This window comes from Dreissena polymorpha, chromosome 13, assembly GCF_020536995.1.
Source record: "Dreissena polymorpha isolate Duluth1 chromosome 13, UMN_Dpol_1.0, whole genome shotgun sequence".
Classification (NCBI taxonomy): Eukaryota; Metazoa; Mollusca; class Bivalvia; order Myida; family Dreissenidae; genus Dreissena; species Dreissena polymorpha.
Genome location: NC_068367.1, coordinates 12,545,796 through 12,571,308, shown reverse-complemented (window position 1 = coordinate 12,571,308; position 25,513 = coordinate 12,545,796). Strand labels below are relative to the sequence as shown.

Genomic DNA, 25,513 nt, shown 5'->3' with positions numbered 1-25,513 from the left:
CGCACATTTAACTCACTTAAAGCGCAGTTATAACCCACATAAAAGCGCACATGTGTGTTAAATGTGCGCTTTTATGTGCGTTAAATGTGCGCTTTTCGCGAGTTAAATATGCGCTTTTTTATTTAAAAAGCGCACATTTAACTCACTTTAAGCGCAGTTATAACCCACAAAAAAGCGCACATGTGTGTAAAATGTGCACTTTTAAGTGGGTTAAAACTGCGCTTTTCAGCGAGTTAAATCTGCGAGTTATTTAAAAAAAAGCAAATTTAACTCACGTTAAGCGCAGTTATAACCCACATAAAACGCACAATTTACGCACATGAATGGCAGTAAAAAAACGCACTCACAAAAAGCACACATGTGCGTTAAAGGTGCATCTTTTGCCTTAACAGTTGATTCAATTATTTGCTGTTAAAAGTTTTTTTAAATTCAGATATGCAATAAAAACCAATAATTATATAAACATATATTTGTGTATTTAAATAATTACAAGATAATTCAATTTTATACTTTAATGTACACCAACATTTTTTAACATACATGAGTAATTAAATATCAATGACAATTTGATGAAATAAATATTAACATAATTAGATTATAAATAAACAAAACATAATAGCATACTAATAAATAACATGTACAGTATATACACAGAAACATCTATATACATAAAAAAAGATGAGAATCAGTCAAGGCCTGTCATTTCTTTGAGGCGGCGGAGTGCGGCTCTCATCTCTCTCTCCATGTCTGCCACCAGCCGGTCAAACTTCTGTGCAACTATTATACTGTCATGGCCTTTGCGCGGTGCGTCTCGTGCATGATCTCATTTGATCAGGTCCTGAAAGATATTTTATAATGTAAGTGTTGAATATTGCTGTGATGGTAATCTCGTTGAAGAAAAATTATAAATTAAAATCAAAACTAGTTTGTTTGCTTGTTGTTTTTGGTTGTTTATTTTTGCAATTTTAATCCCTTGATCACTCGTGACTTAACGCTTTTCATAAATAAATATGTTTGGTAGAAAATACTATTTGAAAATGCACCGAGATACGTGGTCTCATTTGGCTGTGTGGACTGGTCAGAAGTGTGACACCTTTAAAATGCAATAACCAGTACCCTGTATAGTTTGACCTCTAAACAAATCCAGCTTTTCTTGGTCAAGGAGAGAGCGCGGTTTTCCCGCTCCTGTTCTCCTCATGTTGCCCAGCTTATGCAGGGTAAAACCTGGTATTCAAGTCAATACATCAGGTAGTCTCCCTTTTGCTCCCTTTTTTGGCAGGCGATGCGATGATGCACATTCTTTCCAAAGGATCTTCTGATCAATGTAAATTTCACGGTCACCATGGGGTATAACCTTAAAATTTAAAATATAAAAGTTCTCATTTAATATGGGGGAAAAAACCTGTTCATTAATGACCAAAAATAGGTATAAATAACATTTAAGATGACAATAGCCATAAAATACAGCCATAATAATTCAAATGGTGTTGTTTTTCCTTACAATTGCATTACATTTACTCATCCATTTACATTTCCCAGTGACAATACATAAATATGATAATTATCATAATTAATTCAATATACTAAATAAAAAAGGGATGCAGAATTGAAAATACAAACCTGTTACAACAGACTGTTCTTCAGTATTCCAAAAATACAGGCAGTTGTTGAACTAGACCATATCACTTTATATGTCTTTAACCACCCACTTTGAATCTCCTTTGCAACAAACTTATTGTTGATTTTCACATTGTAGTAAATACACATATTATTTCATCACACAATACTTCATGCTGAAAGTATTTCAAGACATTTTACACTAGAATAATAAGTCTGAATGTTGTTCACTTTATACATGTACCTAAAATCTAGCTTAAAAACAGTTGCTGATTCTGCTTGTTTTCAAAAAAGAACTTCCTATCTGTGGTTCTCTAATAGATGGTGCCTGAACCAATCAAAAGTATATCAACACCCCTTTGTTAGGCTTAGATGGAGGACTGATAGGGACTGGCTATTCTCTTATCTGATTCCATGCTGTGTCTAAGCCAAAAATTACATAATCTGAGAAATACTGATAAGGCAGTCATTTCAACACCAAAATATTTATTGAATAATACACAGCACCCTTAACGCATTATATTTAATTGTGAATATTTAAATATAACATGCTGAATGGTGTAAGCAAATAATAATAATAGTATAAATATTATTTTAATTGCCTTTTAAATGTATGTTTATGGTTAATGTGGTAGACATTAATTGTATTGGGGTATAAATATCAGTATAAGAAAGTTCAAATACTTATTTTTTATGTTGAAGAAATATTATTGATACTTTCAAGCCCACATAATATTTTTGACACTTTCAATATTTTTAATTAGTCACCCACAGTCTGATTTAGGTGGAATTTTTTTTAGAAATGTTTGAGATTAAAACGAAAGCAATGTTATATGCATTGAAATTGTATTATAAAGTATATTAACATTTAACAGGTTCATATGCACAACCAGTAACCGCTTTGAATTCAAACTGCACCTTATATTATAACAGGTTACTGAGGTACATGTCTATGTTTATTCATTTGATGCAAATAAATTGTTAGAGCCTGCAACAATTTTGTTTCTTGTTCAATTTCTGTACAACATTTGCTAAACGGTTGTTAAAGACGCACTTTTTAAGAAGTGTGTTAAACATGTGTCTTTTTAGATACATCCGTTTAAAACAGATCATATGATAAAAACGCACTTATGAAATAAAAGACTAACTTATGCTTAAAAAAGACGCACATAAAAAAAAAACGCACTTTTGTGAGAAAAAACCCACATCTGTAAATCTTAAAACACGCTTCTTAGATAAATGACGCACTTCCTAAATAAAAGACGCACTTCTTAGATAAAAAACACACATTTTGCTCACATCTACACTCAAAAGCGCACTTACAGATGAAGAAAACACACAAAAAACAAACTTTTTCATTTAAACAACGCACTTGAAAAAAAAACGCACAAAATGCGCACTTAAGTGCACTTATGAACACTGAAAACGCAAATATTAACAAAAAACACAGAATTTACGCACTTTAAAGTGCGCTAAATGTGTGTTTTGGTAAAAAGTGCGTTTTAAATTGACAAGGGTGGTGTGAAAAAGTTTGGGGGGAAATTTTAGATTTTGAAATATATTGGTGATTCAAAATAAATTCAAACATAAAACTTGGGTTCAATAAAAAATTAGATGATCATTTCATACGAATTACATAAATAAAGGTTGACTGACCCAAGGAAGCATTTGATCAGACAGTTCCAATGTTACATGTGATCATATGTAACATAATCACAACTTAGTAGAACATAATCAATCCAAAGAAGTCCAGTGAGTAACATGAAAATACTCCCTACGGAAACAACACAAACTACATGTAGAACGTTGTGGCTGAATTACCCACACACATTGCCACATTGTCAGAGGGAATCGTCAGTTCAGCTTTAAGAAACTGGTTTCCCAACCATGCAAGCTTCCTCCCAATGCTTTTCATCTTGTTAACTTAACAGTATAAGCAATATATTCTCTAAACAAGCTTTCAGCATGAACATTCACTTGGGCAATACTTGTGAAATTATGGAAGCAGGAGTGATAATTCCAGATATGCTCAAAATAAAATTTAATACAAATTAACAAAGAGCATTAACTAAAAAAGTATGAGAGAAAGACTAATGTTTTGTTTTGCACTTCCCCTAATCAGATATACCTACCTATTGAATTTCAAGTTGACATGTCTTTTATTTTAAGAAATACTAAATAATAGCAAGAAGGCCATGATGGCCCATTAAGTGCTAACCTGAGTCAATGGATAACAATTACTGAAGACTTGGACAAGTGACCTAGTTTTCCAGACACTTTGCATTCAATAATGGCCTTCATATTGTCAAGATAACCATTCTAACCAAGTTTCATCAATACTAAGTAAATAAATGCAGCCCTAGAGTTTAAGATTTGACTTGGGGACCTAGTTTTAGACCCTACTGACCCAGATTAAAACTTGGCCAAGGGTGTGTGTGTGTTGTTGTAGTTTATTTACAGGTCTTTCCTGCGTCTTCACGACAACATTTGGTATCGACCTGTACTTGACTTGAACTTGGCAAAGGTATTTTCAAGATAGTTTTACAATCTGACCATAATTCATTAACCTTTTGTCATAAATGTTGGTCCTAGAGTGGTAACAAGACTTTTCAAAGGTTTGATCTAATGACCTTTTTTAATGCATGAGACCCAGATTCTAATAAAGCCTATAGGTTTTGCAAAAAAGAACATTTCAACCGATTTCATCAAATTCTAAAATTACTGTGGCCTCTAGAGTGGTAAAAAGTATTTTTTTAAGATTTATCCTGATGACCTAGTTATTGGACACACATGATCCAGGTTTAAACTCTGCCTAGATTTCGTCATGAATTTGTTTTACCAAGTTTCAACAAGATTGAGTCACTAATGTTTTTTCTAGATTGGTATCAAGCTTGTACTCAGCTTTGACCTTGTTACGTAGGTTTTTAACACAAGTGACCCAGATATGATATTAGCCTAGATATTTTAATGATGACAATTTTAACCAAAGATTGAGACATTAATGTTTTTCCTAGGGTGGTAACATGGTTTATCAAAGATTTGACCTGTTGACCTAGGTTTTAAACGCAAGTGACCCCCACTTGATCTTGGCCTAGATATTGTTATATACAGAGTTTTGTCAAGATTGAGCCATAAACGTGGCCTCTACAGTTAGGTTACAAGGTGTTTCTAGGATTTGAACTAGTAACCTATTTTTGGATACATGTTACGTAGATTCAAACGCACACTAGATAGTGTCCAGCTTAAAATTCTTACATAGTTTCATCAAAATTGGTTTTAAAAATGTGGCCTCAAGACTCAAGAGTAATTACTTGCTATTATTAGATTTGACCTGGGGACCCAGTTTTTGAACGCACTTGACCAGGATTTGAACTTGGCTTAGAGAAAGTTACAAAAAATATTCTGACCAAGTTCCATCAAGTTAAAGTATAAAGCTCCTCGGGTGGTACCAAGGTGATGGCGTTTTTCTAAGATTTGATCTGGTGACATAGTTTTTGAGCGAATGTCATTTAGATTCAAACATGGTCTAGATATTGTATAGCTTAACTAAATGACCATGTTTCATCACAATTGGATGAAAATGTGGCCTCTACAGTAATAACAAGATTCTTATATGATCTTACCGGGTTATTCAGGAACTCCATCTAGATGTAAACAAGAAACCGTCGGAGACGGGTGATGCTCCCCAAAGGTTTTATTTGTCACAATATTGCACTATATATTCAGATAAAAGGAAACGTCTTGAGGGCACAGTAGTTGGAGGGACAATATTTTTTATAGAAAATTTCAAAGGGCCATAACTCTGTGAAAAATCATCCGATCAGAATCCGCTGATAATATGCACATCTCCTCTTGGTAGTAAAGCTTCTCATAAAGTTTCATTGAATTCCGATCATTAGTTGCTGAGAAATAGCCCGGACAAGAATTGCACTATATGTACCGTTAATGGAAAATTTCAAAAATTTCAAATGGCCATAACTATGTGAAAAATCATCCGACCTGAACCCGCTGATAATATGCACATCTCCTCTTGGTACTGAAGCTTCCCATAAAGTTTCATTGAATTCCGGTCATTAGTTGCTGAGAAATAGCTTGGACAAAAATTGTGCACGGACGGACACACGGACGGACAGACGAAGCGGCGACTATATGCTCCCCCCCAAAATAATTTTGGGATGCATAATAAACATTCTCACCAAGTTTCATCAAGATTGAGTCATTAATGTGGCCTCAAGTGAACCTGGTGACCTAGTTTTAAGATGCACTTGCTGCAGATTCAAGATTGGATGAAAAATATGGCCTCTAGAGTAGTTAACAGCTGCAATTTTACCACATACATCGCACAACACACACCACATGACAGAGATTGCATGACAACAGATGCCCAACATAAGGTGATCACAATAAAAACAAGCAAATGCATGTTGACATAGAATGTCTATGTAGAAAAGGGGGCATAACTTTTGATGTGCAAAATAAAGCATGTCAAAACAAGGGACAAAATTGTCACAAAACCAGGTTTTCAATTTGGAAAAAAAGTCTGATAAAGGGAGACAATTCCAATGTGCATTGTTACTGATTGATCCAAGTTACCCCCCTTGTGTCAAATTCAATACATTTTTAGTCATGGCGACCTTGACCTTCGAGGTTTATGGACGTAATTCTTTCGCATGACAAACCGTCCAATCAATGTAAACAAATGTAACGAGGAATTTTAAAATCTCACAATGAATGACATAGTTATAACCCGGAAAAGATCATTTATGGCCATTTTTTACCTTTGAACTCAACGTGTGACCTTGACCTTAGAGATATCGACGTAATTCTTTCGCATGACACACCATCCAATGATGGTGAACAAATGATTTTAAAATCTTACAATGAACAACATAGTTATGGCCCGGACAAGCTCCGCCCGCCCGCCCGCCGACATTCACCAATCTAATAACCAGTTTTTTCCTTCGGAAAACCTGGTTTAAAATTGCAGCGCTCAATTGAAGCTATGTTTTTCAATAGACAGGAACCATTGACAAATCCGGCCAAATATCATTATATAAATATTCTTAGTAAGTTTCATGATGATTCAGTCTGTAGCAGTACATGTATAAGGAAAACTGCCCTGCTCCCTGGTAGCAATATTTTTCAAAGGAATGTAACCACTTTGGAAGTTTAAAATATGATTAAAACAAATAGTCTGCACAAGTTTCATGAAGATTTGATAAACAATATGACTTCTAGACACTTATTTTAGTTGACCAAGTGATGTAGTTTTTAGCTCGGCGTTTTCGGAGAAAACCCGTGGTATTGTCATAGCCAGCTCGTCGTGTCGTCCGCTGTCTGACGTCCGCTTCGTACTTAAACCTTAACATTGGCTCTAAAATCAAAGTGCTTCCACCTACAACTTTGAAACTTCATATGTAGATGCACCTTGATGAGTTCTACACACCACACTCATTTTGGGGTCACTAGGTCAAAGGTCAAGGTCACTGTGATAACTTATACATCTTTATGCTACGTAATATTGAGACAACTTTGACATTTTGTGGTGAACTGCACCTGTATTCATATGTTGCCTTTTGACTTAAGGTGACCTTAAGATTGTTTTATTAGCTCGGCTGTTTTCAGAGAAAACTCCGAGGTATTATCATAGCCTCTTCGTTGTCCGCCGTCGTGCTTAAACCTTTACATTGGCTCTAAAATCAAAGTGCTTCCACCTACAACTTTGAAACTTCATATGTAGATGCACCTTGATGAGTTCTACACACCACACCCATTTTGGGATCACTAGGTCAAAGGTCAAGGTCACTGTGACCTCTAAAAAAAATATTCTTACAAGCTTTCATTTATTCAAAACTGCACCAGTATCCGAGCGTGGCATCCGTTATGCGGTGCTCTTGTTAAACTAACATTATATATACAATATAAGTTTCAATCTCAGTCAGTTGGGTAAAATGTTCTGCCCAAGTTTCAAGAAGATTGGACAATGGATGTGGCATTAAGATGGTTAACAAGGTAAATTTTGACAGATGAAAGGTGATCACAAAAGCTTACAAGGAACATGGTTCTCAGATGAGCTAAAACATGAAAATGAAAAATGGTCAAATAAACATTAGTTTAAACATACTGGTATTAATTATACCCCAACAAACAATGTTTAGGGGGGTATATAGGAGTGAGCTTGTCGGTCTGTCGGTCGGTTCGTAATAAGTGTCCGCTCTCTAATTCAAATTGTTTTGATCCGATCTCCACCAAACTTGGTCAGATGTTGTATCTAGATAATGTCTAGGTCAAGTTCGAATATGGGTAATGCCGGGTGAAAAACTAGGTCGTGGGGTCACTAAGTGCGTTTTAAACATTTAGCATGGTGTCCGCTCTCTAATTCAAGTAGTTTTCATCCAAGCTTCACCAAACTTGGTCAGAAGTTGTATCTAGTTAATGTCTAGGCCAAGTTTGAATATGGGTCATGCCGGGTAAAAAATTAGGTCATGGGGTCAATTAGTGTGTTTTAAACATTGAGCATGGTGTCCACTGTTTTTTTGTGAAGACAACATGCAAAATATTCTGTGTCAATGCGGCATGTGGGGGTATTCGTCACACCTGTGACAAAGTTCTAGTTTTAGCTTGATTGCCTAGAAAGCCTAAGGCTTATTTAAAATTCTCTCTTGTCCATTTCCTAGGACTAGAACCAGTACTTGGGGTTTTGCATGAGGGAGATCTAAAGAACGCTCCCACAGTGGGGATTAAACCTGTGACCTCCCGATCACTAGGCGGACACCATATCCACTACACCATGGCAATACAAATTAAGATTTCTCGGCTCTAACATTAAACAGTTTAATCTGATCATTGTGAAACTTGGTGGTATTTGTGGGCATAATATCTCGGCAAAGGTTCATGACGAGCTAGATCCATTTAAGCGGTTCTTATTCATGGCCCTTGAACAAAAGAATACAAAATTAATAGTGTCCGCTTTTTTACCCAAACAGTTAAAGCCTGATAATCATGAAACTTAGCGATAATGTTTTTGGCATACTATCTTGACTAATTTTGAGACTATAGCTAATTAAATGAACATTCTGGAGATACTATTCTTACTCCGCAACCTTACTCCAGTACTGCGGTTGTGTAAGTTACAAAGCTCTTGTATTAAATATTTTCTGTTTTTATCAAAAGTATAAAGTAAGCTTTCCAACAAATTTATGGATTTGTTTAATGTTTTATTTCACTGTTCACAAAACGTACCACAATGTAAATAACATTTTCAAAAGTTACATAATTATAAATGAACAGAACGATAAGATATGTTTTTTGAAAACTGTGCAAAAATAGTCCATTATTCATGAAAACACCATACTTAATAAAATATTCATCATATTATTGAAGATTTAATAGTTATCTAGCTAATCAAATCATAAATGATATTGAATTCCAGTGAGGTGTGAAAAAATGCAATCACAAAATATCATGTGTGAAGGAATGCAATCACAAAATATCATATTACATTTTTTACACTGAAAAACAAAAACACAACTCTGATCACAAGTAAACAATATGAAATTAACTCACAACATAGCTTCAATCTTCTCAAGGAAATGTTTATAAGCAACAACCTTAAACATACCACACAAGATCACTCGATATTTCAAGTTTCTGCAAGCTGTTTAGATTTACTCACAAAATATTAAGCTACAACTTGCCTTAATGAATAAAAAAACTGAAAACAACATTTATTAGAAAAAGAAAGTGCAACAGTGTTAATTAAAACAAATTACTACATCATTGCTACGAAGTGCAGACCTCACAGGCTATTCCGGATCCAAACTATATACACACACACACACACACATGAAGCACGATTTTTCCAGAGCCCTATAGTTATTTTCTGTTACCAACTGTTCTTCTGATTTTATATCACATCATTGATTTAATTGAGGTAGTGCTGGCATGATTGGTTAATTTACAGGCCTTTCTTCACTTGTTCAGTTTACTTCATAAAGCGCTGAATATCTATAAAATAATCTGAAGTACAAGTACTTAAAAACAAATGAAGATTCACAAAGGTAAACATAACTCACGGGTACAAATATATTGTGAATCATTATGCCTTTCTATATTGTTTATTTGGATTTTGCGTATCAAACGGTATTTCATCAGGGGGCTGTATTTAGTAAGACTGAAAATAAAGATTTTTTTGCCCTTAATTACAAGTACAAGAAGGCTCATTATTTAGGACTCATGAGCTCATCATTGACAAGAATAGGCTATATCAAGATAGTTAACGACGACTGCCATTGTCTTTATGTCTAGTAAAGTAGCAGCCCATACAAATTGTATTAGAAATCAACAGCTCATTCCTTATCATCAAAATTGCCCGGGTATGTTGGTTTATTTATCATCATATTGTGCATCAATAATTAACCAAAACCGTCTTTATTTAATACTCCTATATTAAAGAGGTGTTGTTAAGCTTACATGCAAGACTGATGAAAAGGATCTCTGAATCTGAGCAGATATGAATGACATCCAAGTACAAGGGAGAAGTCTTATTTGACATTGGTGAACATCTGATCATTACAATGCAATGTGCAAAGGAACATAAATGCTTAACAACTCACATCTTTTAACTTAAATTTAAAATTATATTATTTTTCTTGGTATCCAAACCATGAACGCATTCTTGGGATCTGCAGAAAATGAATCTAAAGTGTCGCTCTTTGAAAACAGGGCAAAATGAAAGTGCATTAAGTGTCCTCCCAGATAAGCAAGTGAAGTCTGCACAGGATACTCAGGGACTCAGTGTCCTCCCAGATAAGGAAGTGAAGTCTGCACAGGATACTCAGGGACTCAGTGTCCTCCCAGATAAGCAAGTGAAGTCTGCACAGGATACTCAGGGACTCAGTGTCCTCCCAGATAAGGAAGTGAAGTCTGCACAGGATACTCAGGGACTCAGTGTCCTCCCAGATAAGGAAGTGAAGTCTGCACAGGATACTCAGGGACTCAGTGTCCTCCCAGATAAGGAAGTGAAGTCTGCACAGGATACTCAGGGACTCAGTGTCCTCCCAGATAAGCAAGTGAAGTCTGCACAGGATACTCAGGGACTCAGTGTCCTCCCAGATAAGCAAGTGAAGTATGCACAGGATACTCAGGGACTCAGTGTCCTCCCAGATAAGCAAGTGAAGTCTGCACAGGATACTCAGGGACTCAGTGTCCTCCCAGATAAGGAAGTGAAGTCTGCACAGGATACTCAGGGACTCAGTGTCGTCCCAGATAAGGAAGTGAAGTCTGCACAGGATACTCAGGGACTCAGTGTCCTCCCAGATAAGCAAGTGAAGTCTGCACAGGATACTCAGGGACTCAGTGTCGTCCCAGATAAGGAAGTGAAGTCTGCACAGGATACTCAGGCACTCAGTGTCCTCCCAGATAAGGAAGTGAAGTCTGCACAGGATACTCAGGGACTCAGTGTCCTCCCAGATAAGCAAGTGAAGTCTGCACAGGATACTCAGGGACTCAGTGTCCTCCCAGATAAGCAAGTGAAGTCTGCACAGGATACTCAGGGACTCAGTGTCCTCCCAGATAAGGAAGTGAAGTCTGCACAGGATACTCAGGGACTCAGTGTCCTCCCAGATAAGGAAGTGAAGTCTGCACAGGATACTCAGGGACTCAGTGTCGTCCCAGATAAGGAAGTGAAGTCTGCACAGGATACTCAGGGACTCAGTGTCGTCCCAGATAAGGAAGTGAAGTCTGCACAGGATACTCAGGCACTCAGTGTCCTCCCAGATAAGGAAGTGAAGTCTGCACAGGATACTCAGGGACTCAGTGTCGTCCCAGATAAGGAAGTGAAGTCTGCACAGGATACTCAGGGACTCAGTGTCGTCCCAGATAAGGAAGTGAAGTCTGCACAGGATACTCAGGCACTAAGTGTCCTCCCAGATAAGGAAGTGAAGTCTGCACAGGATACTCAGGGACTCAGTGTCGTCCCAGATAAGGAAGTGAAGTCTGCACAGGATACTCAGGCACTCAGTGTCGTCCCAGATAAGGAAGTGAAGTCTGCACAGGATACTCAGGCACTAAGTGTCCTCCCAGATAAGCAAGTGAAGTCTGCACAGGATACTCAGGCACTCAGTGTCCTCCCAGATAAGCAAGTGAAGTCTGCACAGGATACTCAGGGACTCAGTGTCGTCCCAGATAAGCAAGTGAAGTCTGCACAGGATACTCAGGGACTCAGTGTCCTCCCAGATAAGCAAGTGAAGTCTGCACAGGATACTCAGGCACTCAGTGTCCTCCCAGATAAGCAAGTGAAGTCTGCACAGGATACTCAGGGACTCAGTGTCCTCCCAGATAAGCAAGTGAAGTCTGCACAGGATACTCAGGCACTCAGTGTCCTCCCAGATAAGCAAGTGAAGTCTGCACAGGATACTCAGGGACTCAGTGTCCTCCCAAATAAGCAAGTGAAGTCTGCACAGGATACTCAGGGACTCAGTGTCCTCCCAGATAAGCAAGTGAAGTCTGCACAGGATACTCAGGCACTCAGTGTCCTCCCAGATAAGGAAGTGAAGTCTGCACAGGATACTCAGGGACTCAGTGTCGTCCCAGATAAGCAAGTGAAGTCTGCACAGGATACTCAGGGACTCAGTGTCCTCCCAGATAAGCAAGTGAAGTCTGCACAGGATACTCAGGGACTCAGTGTCGTCCCAGATAAGCAAGTGAAGTCTGCACAGGATACTCAGGGACGTCACTTTCCGCCTGAACTTGATTTTCAACAGAAGAGTCTTTCTTTAACCAAACTTACCATAAAAGAAGAAAGTGTTGGTTAGCCTGTTCCGACTGCTAATGACACTTAATGCACATAATTTAAGTCCTGTTTTCCCAGAGCAGGACTAAAATATTTTCATAAACCACACAATTCAGCTGTAACTAGAACTTGAAGTAAAAACTTTGATATGATGGGATCCAAGTTTCAGTTCACTGCATGATGTTCCACAACTGCCACTTGCACTACTTCCGGATCCGGTTTTTCCTCCTCCAGTTTGCTCAATTGTTGCTGCCACATCCCATAGTAGTGGCCTTCTTTTGATAGCAGCTCCTCGTGCCTACAGAAATGTACATAAATGTTTTTATTTTTGCCATGTTCTGGGAAAACAGGGCTTAATGCATGTGTGTTAAGTTTCGTCCCAGATTAGCCTTTGCAGTTTACACAGGCTCATCGGAGACAACAGCTTCTGCCTACATTTGATTTTCGTTTAGAAGAGACATTCTTTTATCACAAAAAATCCATATTAGCAGAGAGTGTTGTCCCTTATTAGCCAGTGCGCACTGCAAAGGCTAATCTGGAATGACAATTTACGCACATGCATTTAGCCCAGTTTTCCCAAAACAAGGCTCATTAGATATGATGTTATGTGCACATCCATAAAGGCACTGTTATATCTCTTTGGTTTACTCTGTATTGACAACCAAACACTGTTCATCAGTGGACACTATCAAATAAATGGACACACTGCACTAACTGATCTCCTTTAAGGGGTATCTGGTATTTCAGTTATGTATCTGTATTTTGGTTAGTGTTGTGTCACAATCACACATCAATAACTGAACAGATGTGTATGCATTTTGTCAAACAAGCACTGTTTAAATTACCTGGTCATTTAAAAAGTAAGAAGATGTGATTTTATTTCCATTAACAACAAATTATAATTCTCAGCAAGTCAGAAAATTCCTACCAGGAGCCCAGCTAAACATGGAAATTATAAAAATAATGATAAAAAATCGTCAATTAAGCAGTTTCATATTTTGAGCTACTTGTGACACATGTATTAAGGGATGCAGAGGTGAAGATTAAATGTTATGTTGTCTGCATAGCCTTCATGAGGTTCCGGCTTTAACCCCACTTGTGGAGCGTTCTCAAGATCTTATATAAAGAAACCAAGAACTGGTATAACCCATGAACCAGACTTTACAATTTCTTAAAAAGCATATGGCTTGAAATGCAATTTACCTTAAATAAATAAAATTTTAACCAAGTATCAACATGTATACGAATGCCAACTTCTGTGCCCATCTTTGCAGGAAAGTCATACAAAAGTTGGAATGAAGAAATCATACAAGTCGCGTTCTGAGAAAACTTGGCATAATGCATGTGCGTAAAGTGTCATCCCAAATTAGCCTGTGCAGTCCACACAGGTTAATCAGAGATGAAACTTTCCTCCTAAATTGGATTTTTGCTAAAAAGAGACTTCTTATAAACGAAAAATGGCATAAAAGAAGAAAGTGACGTCCCTGATTAGCCTGTGTGGACTGCACAGGCTAATCTGGGACGACACTAGAGGCACATGCATTATGCCCAGTTTTCTCAGAACATGACTCATACATATTTCCCATTTCCACAACTGAAAGTGGGGGATAAACAAATTTAAAGCAAGTCTTTGAAATCCTTAATCAACTAAACGTACGTTCCCTGTTCGACAACCTCCCCCTCTTCTAAGACAAGTATCATGTCCGCGTGTATAATGGTGGACAGACGGTGGGCTACTATGATTGTGGTCCTGTTCTCACAGACCCGTGCTAGAGACGACTGGATGTTACGCTCTGTTTTGGTGTCTAAAGCCGAAGTAGCCTGCAATATCAATTAATTATTCATACAAAAAATTGAAACAATAACAAGAACCGTCAGAGACGGTTGATGCTCCCAAAGGTTTTTTTTTGTCACAATATTGCACTTTATATTCAGATAAAAGGAAAAGTTTGAGGGCACAGCAGTTGGGCGGACAAGAATTTTTTTATAGAAAATTTCAAAGGGCCATAATTCTGTGAAAAATCATCCGACCAGAACCCGCTGATATTATGCACATCTCCTCTTGGTAGTGAAGCTACCCATAAAGATTCATTGAATTGCGGTCATTAGTTGCTGAGAAATAGCCCGGACAAGAATTGCACTATATGTACAGCTAATGGAAAATTTCAAAGGGTCATAACACTGTGAAAAATCATCTGACCAGAACCCACTGATAATATGCACATCTCCTTTTGGTAGTGAAGCTTCCCATAAAGTTTCAATGAATTGCGGTCATTAGTTGCTGAGAAATAGCCCGGACAAGAATTGCACTATATGTATAGTAAATGGAACATTTCAAAGGGCCATAACTCTGTGAAAAATCATCCGACCAGAACCCGCTGATAATATATACATCTCCTCTTGGTAGTGAAGCTTCCCATAAAGTTTCATTGCATTAAGGTCATTAGTTGCTGAGAAATAGCCCAGACAAGAATTGCACTATATGTACAGTTAATGGAAAATTTCAAAGGGCCATAACTCTGTGAAAATTATTCGACCATAACCGGCTGATAATATGCACATCTCTTCTTGGTAGTGAAGCTTCCCATAAAGTTTCATTGACTTGCGGTAATTAGTTGCTGAGAAATAGCCCGGACAAGAATTGCACTATATGTACAGTTAATGGAAAATTTCAAAGGGCCATAACTCTGTGAAAATTATTCGACCATACCCGCTGATAATATGCACATCTCCTCTTGGTAGTGAAGCTTCCCATAAAGTTTCATTGAATTGCGGTCATAAGTTGCTGAGAAATAGCCCGGACAAGAATTGCACTATATGTACAGTTAATGTAAAATTTCAAAGGGCCTTAACTCTGTGAAAAATCATCCTACCAGAACCCGCTGATAATATGCACATCTTCTCTTGATAGTGAAGCTTTCCATAAAGTTTCATTGAATTGCGGTCATTAGTTGCTGAGAAATGGCCCGGACAAGAATTGCGCTATATGTACAATTAATGGAAAATTTCAAAGGGCCATTACTCTGTGAAAAATCATTGACCAGAACTTGCTGATAATAATGCATATCTCCTCTTGGTAGTGAAGTTTCCAATAAAGTTTCATTGAATTGCGGTCATTAGTTGCTAAGAAATAGCCCGGACAAGAATTGCACTATATGTACAGTTAATGGAAAATTTCAAAGGGCCATAACTCTGCGAAAAATCATCCGACCAGAACCCGCTGATAATATGCACATCTCCTCTTGGTAGTGAAGCTTCCCATGAAGTTTCATTGAATTGGGGTCATTAGTTGCTGAGAAATAGCCCGGACAAGAATTGCACTATATGTACAGTAAACCGAACATTTCAAAGGGCCATTACTCTGTGAAAAATCATCCGACCAGAACCCGCTGATAATATGCACATCTCCTCTTGGTAGTGAAGCTTCCCATAAAGTTTCATTGAATTGCGGTCATTAGTTGCTGAGAAATAGCCCGGACAAAAATTGTTCACGGACGGACACGGACGGACGGATGGACGAAGCGGCGACTATATGCTCCCCCCAAAATTTTTGGGGGGAGCATACAAACAAGTTCTATTGGCTTAAAACTATGTAGAGAACCACTGTCCAGTGTTACAAGTAGAATATTTAACCTATTGGCTTTGTCATACGGCTAAAGAGAAGATGTCCTTAATAGACAAGGTTGAATGGATGACAAACGCTCTGACGGACAGATGGACAACAGACTTCTTGGTATTCTAATAGCAAACCATGGGCATGTTGATCTCAGGTAAGGAAAATATAGACCAATAAATCCTTGCCTACCTCATCTAAGAGCACAATGGCTGGAGACTTGAGTAAGGTCCTAGCGATGGCCACACGCTGTTTCTCACCCCCACTCAGTTTCAGACCCCTCTCACCAACAACTGTCTCATATTCTGAAAAAGTAAGTGGCAATTTTATGATGAAGCTATAGAGGTATTTATTAGCAGATTCTTTTTGTAAATGATGAATTTTAATTTACAACTGATAAGAGAAATTTATATTTTTTAGAGTTGCAAAGCCAAAAATTGTTTACAATTTGAATACATTAACTAACACCCTCTCATTGGGGTCCAATATTTACTATAATAATAATCTAAAGATTATCCGCTCAATTTACAATGAAGACGCCTGTGGAAGCTTTGTAAGAATATATTATTTTCCCATTTTAATAAGTATTAGTCCACAAATATGCAAATGTACAGGTTAAAATGAGCCCAGCTTAAGTGAGTGTGCTGAGTGTCTGGGAGTACATGTATCAAAGCTTATTACAAATGCAATATTGACTTAAATGTGTGTTAACATTAAATTTAGACTTTGAATTACCCATGTCCAAAAGTTAGTCCATGTCTTGGTCAAAATAAGGTCAGGTGATGTGTATGTATTAGGAGTGTTCATAGATACAGCACTTCAAGTATCAAAGCTTTTAAGAAAAAAGCAGTATTGATGTTAGATAAAACACTGTCATCCAAGAATTTGGACCTTCTAAATATATTCAAAAGCAGACCAATTTCAATATCAAACTCAGGTCAGGTGATGTGTATGTGCTAATAGGGTTTAAAGACATCATTCATGCAAGAGAAAAGCTTTGTAGGGTGCATAATTTTTTTTTAACAAAACCTGTCCATTAAGGTTACCAATTAAATTCTGCACTAGTGTAAGTGCAAAAGACAGTAAGTGGTAAGGTCAAAATGAGGTAAGGAAAATGAGCGTATGTTGATAGTCTACATAGATTATATTCTTGCGAGTATGAAAGCTTTTAAGGAAGCATAATTTTCTTTTAAAGTGAACATGTCAATTTTGGTTAGCCTCGTATGGATTGACAAGTAGAGCAGACATGCAATTTTATGTGGGTGAAAATAAACTGCACATGCATACATATGACATAGCCGAAAAAGAAAAGTGTGCAAGATCACCTGTTAATTATTAAACTTGTTACATTTCATCACTCTAACATCAATACCTTTTCATTTATGCATGTCACAAAAAATCAGACACAATAAAACAAGGACAAATCTATTTTCCTTTCTCTTAAAACCGGGGACAAAAAAAAAACTAGAGTTAAAATGGGCATGTTTAATAGAATAAGACCATGAAGAATAATTTCATCCATGCTTCAAAGGAATGATTGCAACAGTAATATCAATATTCTCTTACGGTTTGGGAAAGTCAGAATTCTGCTATGGATATCGGCGGCCGCAGCAGCATCCTTGACCTCACTGTCGCCCGCTGTTACACGCCCATAGCGAATGTTGTACATGATGTCATTGTTGAACAGCACTGTGTCTTGTGGTACCACGCCTATACATCTCCTCAGGGACTCCTGTTTAACCTGGAAAATACAAGCGTTGAACCGCTGCCGCTAACCTGCTTGATATGTCAGATGTATATACAAATATGGGCATATAAGCTGTGCAATACATTGTGAAAGTGCAAAGCAATACGCAAAACCCGAGCTTAACTCTTTCAGTGCTGGAACTGAATTTTGAAGGCCTTTGCAAACAGTTTGGATCCAAATGTTGCTGTGGCGTCTCATCAGGATCCAAACTATTTGCTATTCTGATAGTATTCTTTGAAAAAATTAGAATAAAATGCTTATTTTAGAAAATCAGCAGACAACATTTTAGCAGACGACAAATTTCCAAGCATGCAAAGAGTTAATATAAACGTTTTTTGTTGCACCATCACAAGACATTGTAAAGCTTTAATAATTGATTTCATAATTGTGTATATTATTTACCTCATAAAAAGAAGCAAGCTGACAAAATGTTAACATAAATCATCTTTTTGCCAAGGCTATTTATAAGAGATGTCTATGATATGGCGGTATATTTTGAAGAGTTTACACACAAATAACTCAACAGATCAATGTTAATGAATCCGTGCATCAAAATGTTGTCTTTCATATGTCTATTTCATTACAAAGGAAAAAAAGCTTATGGTTTTTATTTTTAACCTACCACTTAATAATTTTGTTGAAGGAAAATCTGTGTGTAATTTAAAATTGTGCCTTACATGACAGGTGGGGTTTATTTGACGACCTCATGTACGTTCTTTATAATAACAACTTTGTCCAGGCTAGTCAATATTAGAATGAAGTAATACAAGAATCATTTAAAAAAAAAAATCTATACCTATTGAACAATCAAATAAAATAAAATTACAGTACATAAATACAAAAAGTGAGCTAACAAGCCAATTAAAAAGTTGTATTACAAAATTTAACAGACTGGGACACATTAATAATGACTAAACTGCATGTGCATATCTGATGACTTAATCCCTTGAAGGGCGGAGGTAAATCCTGTCATTATACTTTCGGTAAGTTTAAAAGCCATTGTTGTCGAACTTTGTTTAGAATGAGAATTTATATTTGAAAATAATGTACAACATTTTGCATGCTAAAAAAATTGAATATAGGCATAAAGCAATGTTTTGTGTTGTTACACTGCATTTCCATGTAATCAAAAATGACTATTTCAAGTTGTGGAAAGAAATTACTTTTGAAAGATCAAACCAGATAAAAACATAACTATGAAGGTTAGATTATATAACTTTATTGCATTGTCTTGAAATTGCATTAAGGAATTGAATGTACATATTTTGAACCCCAACAATATAGAATATATGGCAAAATAAAAAAAGAGTTTCTGGCCATACATCTGACTGGTCTCCAAAAGCTCATACAGCTCAGAAAGTACACATGGAAACTAACCTTACATTTTCACCAGTAGGATTGAAAAGATTTTCATTTAGAGTAACCCTGGGTTATATTGGACACCTCCAGGTACAAGATGTGTTTTTGAAACACTATGTCCCCAATATATTTGACCTTTGACCTTGAACAATGACCTTAAAGGATGACCTTGACCTTGACCTTTCACAACTTAAAATGTGCAGCTCCATGAGATACACATGCAGCTTTTTTTTATCTTTGACCTTGAAGAATGACCTTGACCTTTCACCACTCAAAATGTGCAGCTCCATGAGATAAACATGCATTTTTTTTTTTTTCTTCTTTTTTTTACCTTTGACCTTGAAGGATGAACTTGACCTTGACCTTTTACCACTCAAAATGTGTAGCTGCATGAGATACACATGCATGCCAAATATCAAGTTGGTATCTACAATATTGCCAAAGTATTCATAAAATGAGCCATTTTGGCCACATATACTTGACCTCTGATCTTGAAGGATGACCTTGATCTTTCACCACTCAAAATGTGCGACTCTAAGAAATACACATGCATGCCAAATACCAAGTTGCTATCTTCAATATTGCCAAAGTATTCATAAAATAAGCGATTTTGGCCACATAAATTTGATCTCTGACCTTGAAGGATGACCTTGACCTTTCACCACTCAAAATGTGCGGCTCCATGAGATACACATGCATGCCAAATATCAAGTTGCTATCTTCAATATTGCAAAAGTATTCATAAAATGAGCGATTTTGGCCACATATATTTGACCTATATTCTAGGTTCTATAGGTCTTGCCATAGTTTGGTGTCCAATAAATCCCGATAGCATTTTACGAAGCATTTACTACCTGGGCATTATCGAACAGTTTAAGTTTTCTTATTTTTTTTACAATACATGTACTGTTTGTAATAGTTTTATTATGTTTTTCAGAGGATAAATATATCAGTTAAAATATTTGTTTTCTCACAACCGTATTCACTCATTTCACAACGTACCGTTACTTGTAAAATGACCGTTTTAAATGTTCCCTGACTCTCGGATTTTCGCCTAGGTGAAGAGGGGATGTCTCTCCAACGAACTCGCATCTTCCAATCAAAATCGCCGATTTATTCCATCACCCAATCAGATGATTGGTTACATAATACTATGAAAACATATTTATCGAATGTAAACAAAGCTCAAATGCGAGGTCATTTTGTATGTAAATATTCGACTTGTTGGGGTTGTCCGATAAACCCAGTGTGTCCGATATAACCCAGGGTTACTCTATTCAGCTATTTATGCAAAATCAAACATACGTAAATAAGTCAAAGTAAATACTTCATGTTTTATATATATATTAAAATATTAATTTTATCAAGCCCTTTTTTCCTTTATTGCTTATGTCAAAAGACAATACATTTCAATAAATACCATCAAGTAATGAACTTAATGATTAAGTGGCAAGGAAAAATGAGGCTATCAATGCCACATTGTTGTGAACTTCTTCCAAGGCAGCATACCTTTGATATGTCCTGACCATCGATGAGGATTGCCCCAGATTCAATGTCATAGAATCGGAACAACAGCCGAATAATGGTGCTTTTTCCACTTCCTGAATGACCGACCTTAAAAGTAAATGCAAAAAAGATTTATTGATAAATAAAATCATGCACAAAAACTGAGGCAGCTATCTCTACTGCTTGAGTGCAGGACAATTAATTCAAAGAATGCTGGTTTGAATCCTTCCCCAACCAGATAACTTATGTGGTCTTTGGTAATGCCATTATTTGTGCACTTGATTAGAGGTTGCTGGAGAATGGCCATAAAGTAATTGTACCGCCGGTCATTTGCCTGAGCCAGAAAGTTAACTTGCAATCCTCTGATTTGTAGTCCAGCCCTTTACCACATTATACCAAATTATTTAACCGACTCATGTATGAACTCTGTTCTGATCTTTGATTTTATCTAGCTACATCGATACTGATTGATATATTTAAAGCAAAATCTGTAAATGCCTAGGCACTTTTAACATTTATTTGTTATGTGTATAGTTAAAGTTATAAGTTTTTAAGTTACGAAGTTTTCACAATATTAAGTCAAAGATAGTATTTAAAGTTAATGCAAGTTCTTACCAAGGCAAACGTCTGGCCCGCTGGTACTCGAAAAGAAATACCCTTCAGGATTGGTTTCCTGTAAATAGCAGAGATTTAAGATAAACAAGAATGCCACTGTCACAAACACATGCGTGTCAGTAAAAATAATAAAGATAAGGTAAAGGTTGAAATATGTATACATTGACTTCTCTTATTTTACATGGCATGGTAACTTGTGAATTTGACCATCAACAGGGAGACATGTTTTGCTTGTGTGTGCAAATTAGTGTGCTTGTTACTACAAGTAGTTATGTCAATATGCAGATAATCTGTTGAAAAAAGTGCATTATATACACCTATGGTCCTCGATTAACATACTGAATTTAATCGACCTAGGCTAAGACATTTTTAAGTTGTCACATAATCACAACTAAAGTGTCCTTTATTTCTGTAACCATAGCAACCACAGTTTTTATTTAAAAATTCAAACTGAAATTACATGAATATTACCCATATTGCCATCTAAGTACATATTTTATGGTAAAAATATGCTTTGGAGGCAATTTAGAAGAATTTGCTATTCCTTAATAAGATAGCAAATAAAAACTAATTTTTGCAGGATAAAATCCATGCAAACAATTGCAAGTGGCATAAAAAGTTGAAATCAAGCTCTGCAACCTTGGAATCCTCTGTTTTTCATGTTGCTTTTTAAAATTCTTGAGAATTGCATGTTTAATTTTCTGACATTTATGTTAACTTTAGCATGAAACATTAAACATTTTACTATGCACATGCTTGAAAAGCATATATACATGTATAATGTACAAATGTATACAAATGCACTTTTATACTTTTAATGACGTAGGAAAAATAGAGATGAGAATGCTAAATGCAGTGCCTATGGAGCAATAAAAACTGAGAAAACCAACTGCAGGAACCATTGTTTATAGTGAGTATTCAGGGACTGGCCCATATTAACCAAACCACTTACGTAGGCTCATATTTGAACTGCACGTCCTTGAACTCAATGCAGCCGCCTTGGATCTGCATATCCCGAGCATCTGGATCATCCTTTACCTGCAAACATGTTGAAATAAGCAAGTGAAAACAATCAAGTGAAAACAAGCAAGTTAAAACAAGCAATCAGGGCTCAACATTAACCTAACAAGAAACTGTCGGAGATGGGTGATGCTCCCCAAAGTGTTTTTTGTCACAATATTGCACTATATATTCAGATAAAAGGAAACGTCTTGAGGGGCATAACTTTGGACAAAATAATACGATGGATGATTTAGCAACTCAAAAATTTTAAAGGGCTATTACTCTCTAAATAAATCATCTAACCAGAACCCACTAATAACATGCGCATCTTCTCTTGGTAGTTAAGCTTCCCATAAAGCTTCATTGTATTCCAGTCAGTAGTTGGGGAGAAATAGCCCGGACAAGAATTGCACTATATGTACAGTTTATAGAAAATTTAAAAGGGCCATAACTCTGTGAAAAATCATCCGACCATAACCGGCTGATAATATGCACATCTTCTCTTGGTAGTGAAGCTTCCCATAAAGCTTCATTGAATTCCCGTAATAAGTTGCTGAGAAATAGCTCGGACAAGAATTGCACTATATGTACAATGGAAAATTTCAAAGGGCCATAACTCTGTGAAAAATCATCCGACCAGAACCTGTTGATAATATGCACATCTTATCTTGGTAGTGAAGCTTCCCATAAAGTTTAATTGAATGCTGGTCATTTATTGCTGAGAAATAGCCCGGACAAGAATTGCACTATATGTACAGTTAATGGAAAATTTCAAAGGGCCATAACTCTGTGAAAACTCATCCGACCAGAACCCACTGATAACATGCACATCTCCTCTTGGTAGTGGAGCTTCCCAATAAGTTTCATTGAATTCCAGTCTTTAGTTGCTGAGAAATAGCCCAGACAAAAATTGTGCACGGACGTACACACGGACGCACGGACGGAGCGGCGCCTATATGATCTCCCAAAATTTTTCAAGGGAGCATAAAAACTAACTTACCCTGCGGGGTAAGTACTAAATTAATCTACTTGCCCTGAAGGTAAAGCCACTTGCCCAAACATGAAATATCACATTAACTGTAAACCTCATATTTTTTAATAAAGATCGAAATGACAGAACCTTTTTTATTTTTGAACGTTTAACAAAATAATTACAGCAATTAAAGTCTTAGAGTATAAAGTATAAATTAAAAGCTCTTTGTTATTTTTTGCACTTGCTCGGGCAGACAACTAGATTATAAAATAACTTGCCCCGACCCAACTTTTACTTGCCAGGGGCAATAGGACAATGCTAATGTTGAGCCCTGCAGCAAGTAAAAATAAACAAAGTAAAACAAGCAGGTTTTAAATGCACGTGAACACAAGCAAGTTTATCCCAAGTTAAGTAAAACAACAAGTTAAAACAAATACTTAAAACTGCAGGTTAAAATGAGAAAATTTAAACAAGAAAAGTCAACACATGACAATCAAAACAACCAAGTTAATGAGCAAGTAAGAACAAGCAAGTTAAAACAAGCAAATAAAAGCACATTCTGAAAGTATAGCTTGCAAATATAAACTTGACACAGATATATATGTACAACTATGCAAAAATACTGTCACAAAAAATGAAATGGGATGAATTTAAATTGATAAATATGAACAACACTTAATATACTGTTACAGCATTTTTCATTAGATTTATTGCACATGAAGAGAATTTTGTCTTTGAAAATGTTAATTTTACTGAGCAAGTTTCAGTTTTACATAGGTTCAGCTCAATGTCAAGGCTTAGGTTCAGCTCAATGTCAAGGCTTAGGTTCAGCTCAATGTCAAGGCTTAGGTTCAGCTCAATGTCAAGGCTTAGGTTCAGCTCAATGTCAAAGCTTAGGTTCAGCTCAATGTCAAGGCTTAGGTTCAGCTCAATGTCAAGGCTTAGGTTCAGCTCAATGTCAAGGCTTAGGTTCAGCTCAATGTCAAGGCTTAGGTTCAGCTCAATGTCAAGGCTTTCTACATGTCAATAGGTCCTGCCTAGTTGAAACATAAAGGCAGATCTGAATGTAAAATGCCGTGAGCATAGAATGTACTCAGAAACATAAATGCTTTAATTTCACTTACATCCATGCCAGTTTCCAGTAATTCAAACATGTTTTCCATGTCTACAAATGCTTGCTGGATCATCCTGGAAAACATCGATGACGATTACAGAAATACATCTTTAAAATGTGCTTAAAATGCTGATACATGTATATATTAGACCCCACCCCATGATGTGAACGAGAGAATTAAGTATAATAGATTCATCATGGACACCATGTCTCTTTTTCAGTTGTACAGTGTTCATTGTCAAACAATAATGCTTGCATGCATCCTTCCTTAGGCTACAAAGTTGTGTATATGCAATTTGTACCATATTAAAATCAACATATTGAAAACGTTATGCCCCTTTTTCAACATAGAAATTCTATTTCAGGATTATTTAAACTTGATAAATATGTGCCAGAGAAGTATTTGTCACTAATGTGACAAGATCAACTTATACCTAATAAGCCCCCTGTATGCTTAAAAAAAATATTAACTTTGGAAAAATCAAGATTACAAACTGTTGTACAAAGGGATCAAGAAGAGCTCAAAAACTGCTGAAATGGCTTATTTTCTATTATCAATTGCAATTAAGGTGGGTAAAACAGTTGTTAAGTTTTTATTTTAATCCATTAATTAGAAATTACAACTTGTTTACGCAAAACAAAACAAAACAAGGGCTGTTTGCAAAACATGCATGCCCCCCATATGGGCTGTCAGCTGTAGTGGCAGCTATTGTGTGATTACGTTTTTTGTCACTGTTACCTTGACCTTTGGCCTGAAAATCAATAGGGGTCATCTGCCAGTCATGATCAATATACCTATGAAGTTTCATGATCCTAGGCATAAGCATTCTTGAGTTATCATCTGGAAACCATTTTACTCTTTCGAGTCACTGTGACCTTGACCTTTGACCTAGTGACCTGAAAATCAATAGGGGTCATCTGCCAGTCATGATAAATGTCCCTATGAAGTTTCATGATCCTAGGCATAAGCATTCTTGAGTTATCATCCGGAAACCATTTTACTGTTTCAAGTCACTGTAACCTTGACTTTTGACATAGTGACCTGAAAATCAATTGGGTTCATGTACCTATGAAGTTTCATGACCATAGGCGTAAGAATTGTTGAGTTATCATCCGGAAACCATTTTACTATTTCGAATCATTGTGACCTTGAAATTGACCTAGTGACCTGAAAA

At 36.6% G+C, this 25,513-nt stretch overlaps 1 protein-coding gene across 2 annotated transcripts in view; it reads right to left on the bottom strand.

Annotated features, from left to right (window-relative positions):
* Nucleotides 1–11,673: 11,673 nt before the first annotated feature.
* Nucleotides 11,674–25,513, bottom strand: part of LOC127856410 (ATP-binding cassette sub-family B member 6-like) — a 33,726-nt gene continuing 19,886 nt past the window's right edge. For both annotated transcript variants that reach the window (XM_052392609.1, XM_052392608.1), the window contains exons 12-19: nucleotides 24,349–24,412; nucleotides 22,202–22,287; nucleotides 21,250–21,307; nucleotides 20,638–20,742; nucleotides 17,589–17,763; nucleotides 16,215–16,327; nucleotides 14,067–14,230; nucleotides 11,674–12,707 (exon numbers count right to left, since the gene is read on the bottom strand). In XM_052392609.1, coding sequence (XP_052248569.1) covers nucleotides 12,575–12,707; nucleotides 14,067–14,230; nucleotides 16,215–16,327; nucleotides 17,589–17,763; nucleotides 20,638–20,742; nucleotides 21,250–21,307; nucleotides 22,202–22,287; nucleotides 24,349–24,412 — 898 coding nt within the window. In that variant the 3' untranslated portion in view covers nucleotides 11,674–12,574. The remainder of the gene's footprint in view (nucleotides 12,708–14,066; nucleotides 14,231–16,214; nucleotides 16,328–17,588; nucleotides 17,764–20,637; nucleotides 20,743–21,249; nucleotides 21,308–22,201; nucleotides 22,288–24,348; nucleotides 24,413–25,513) is intronic.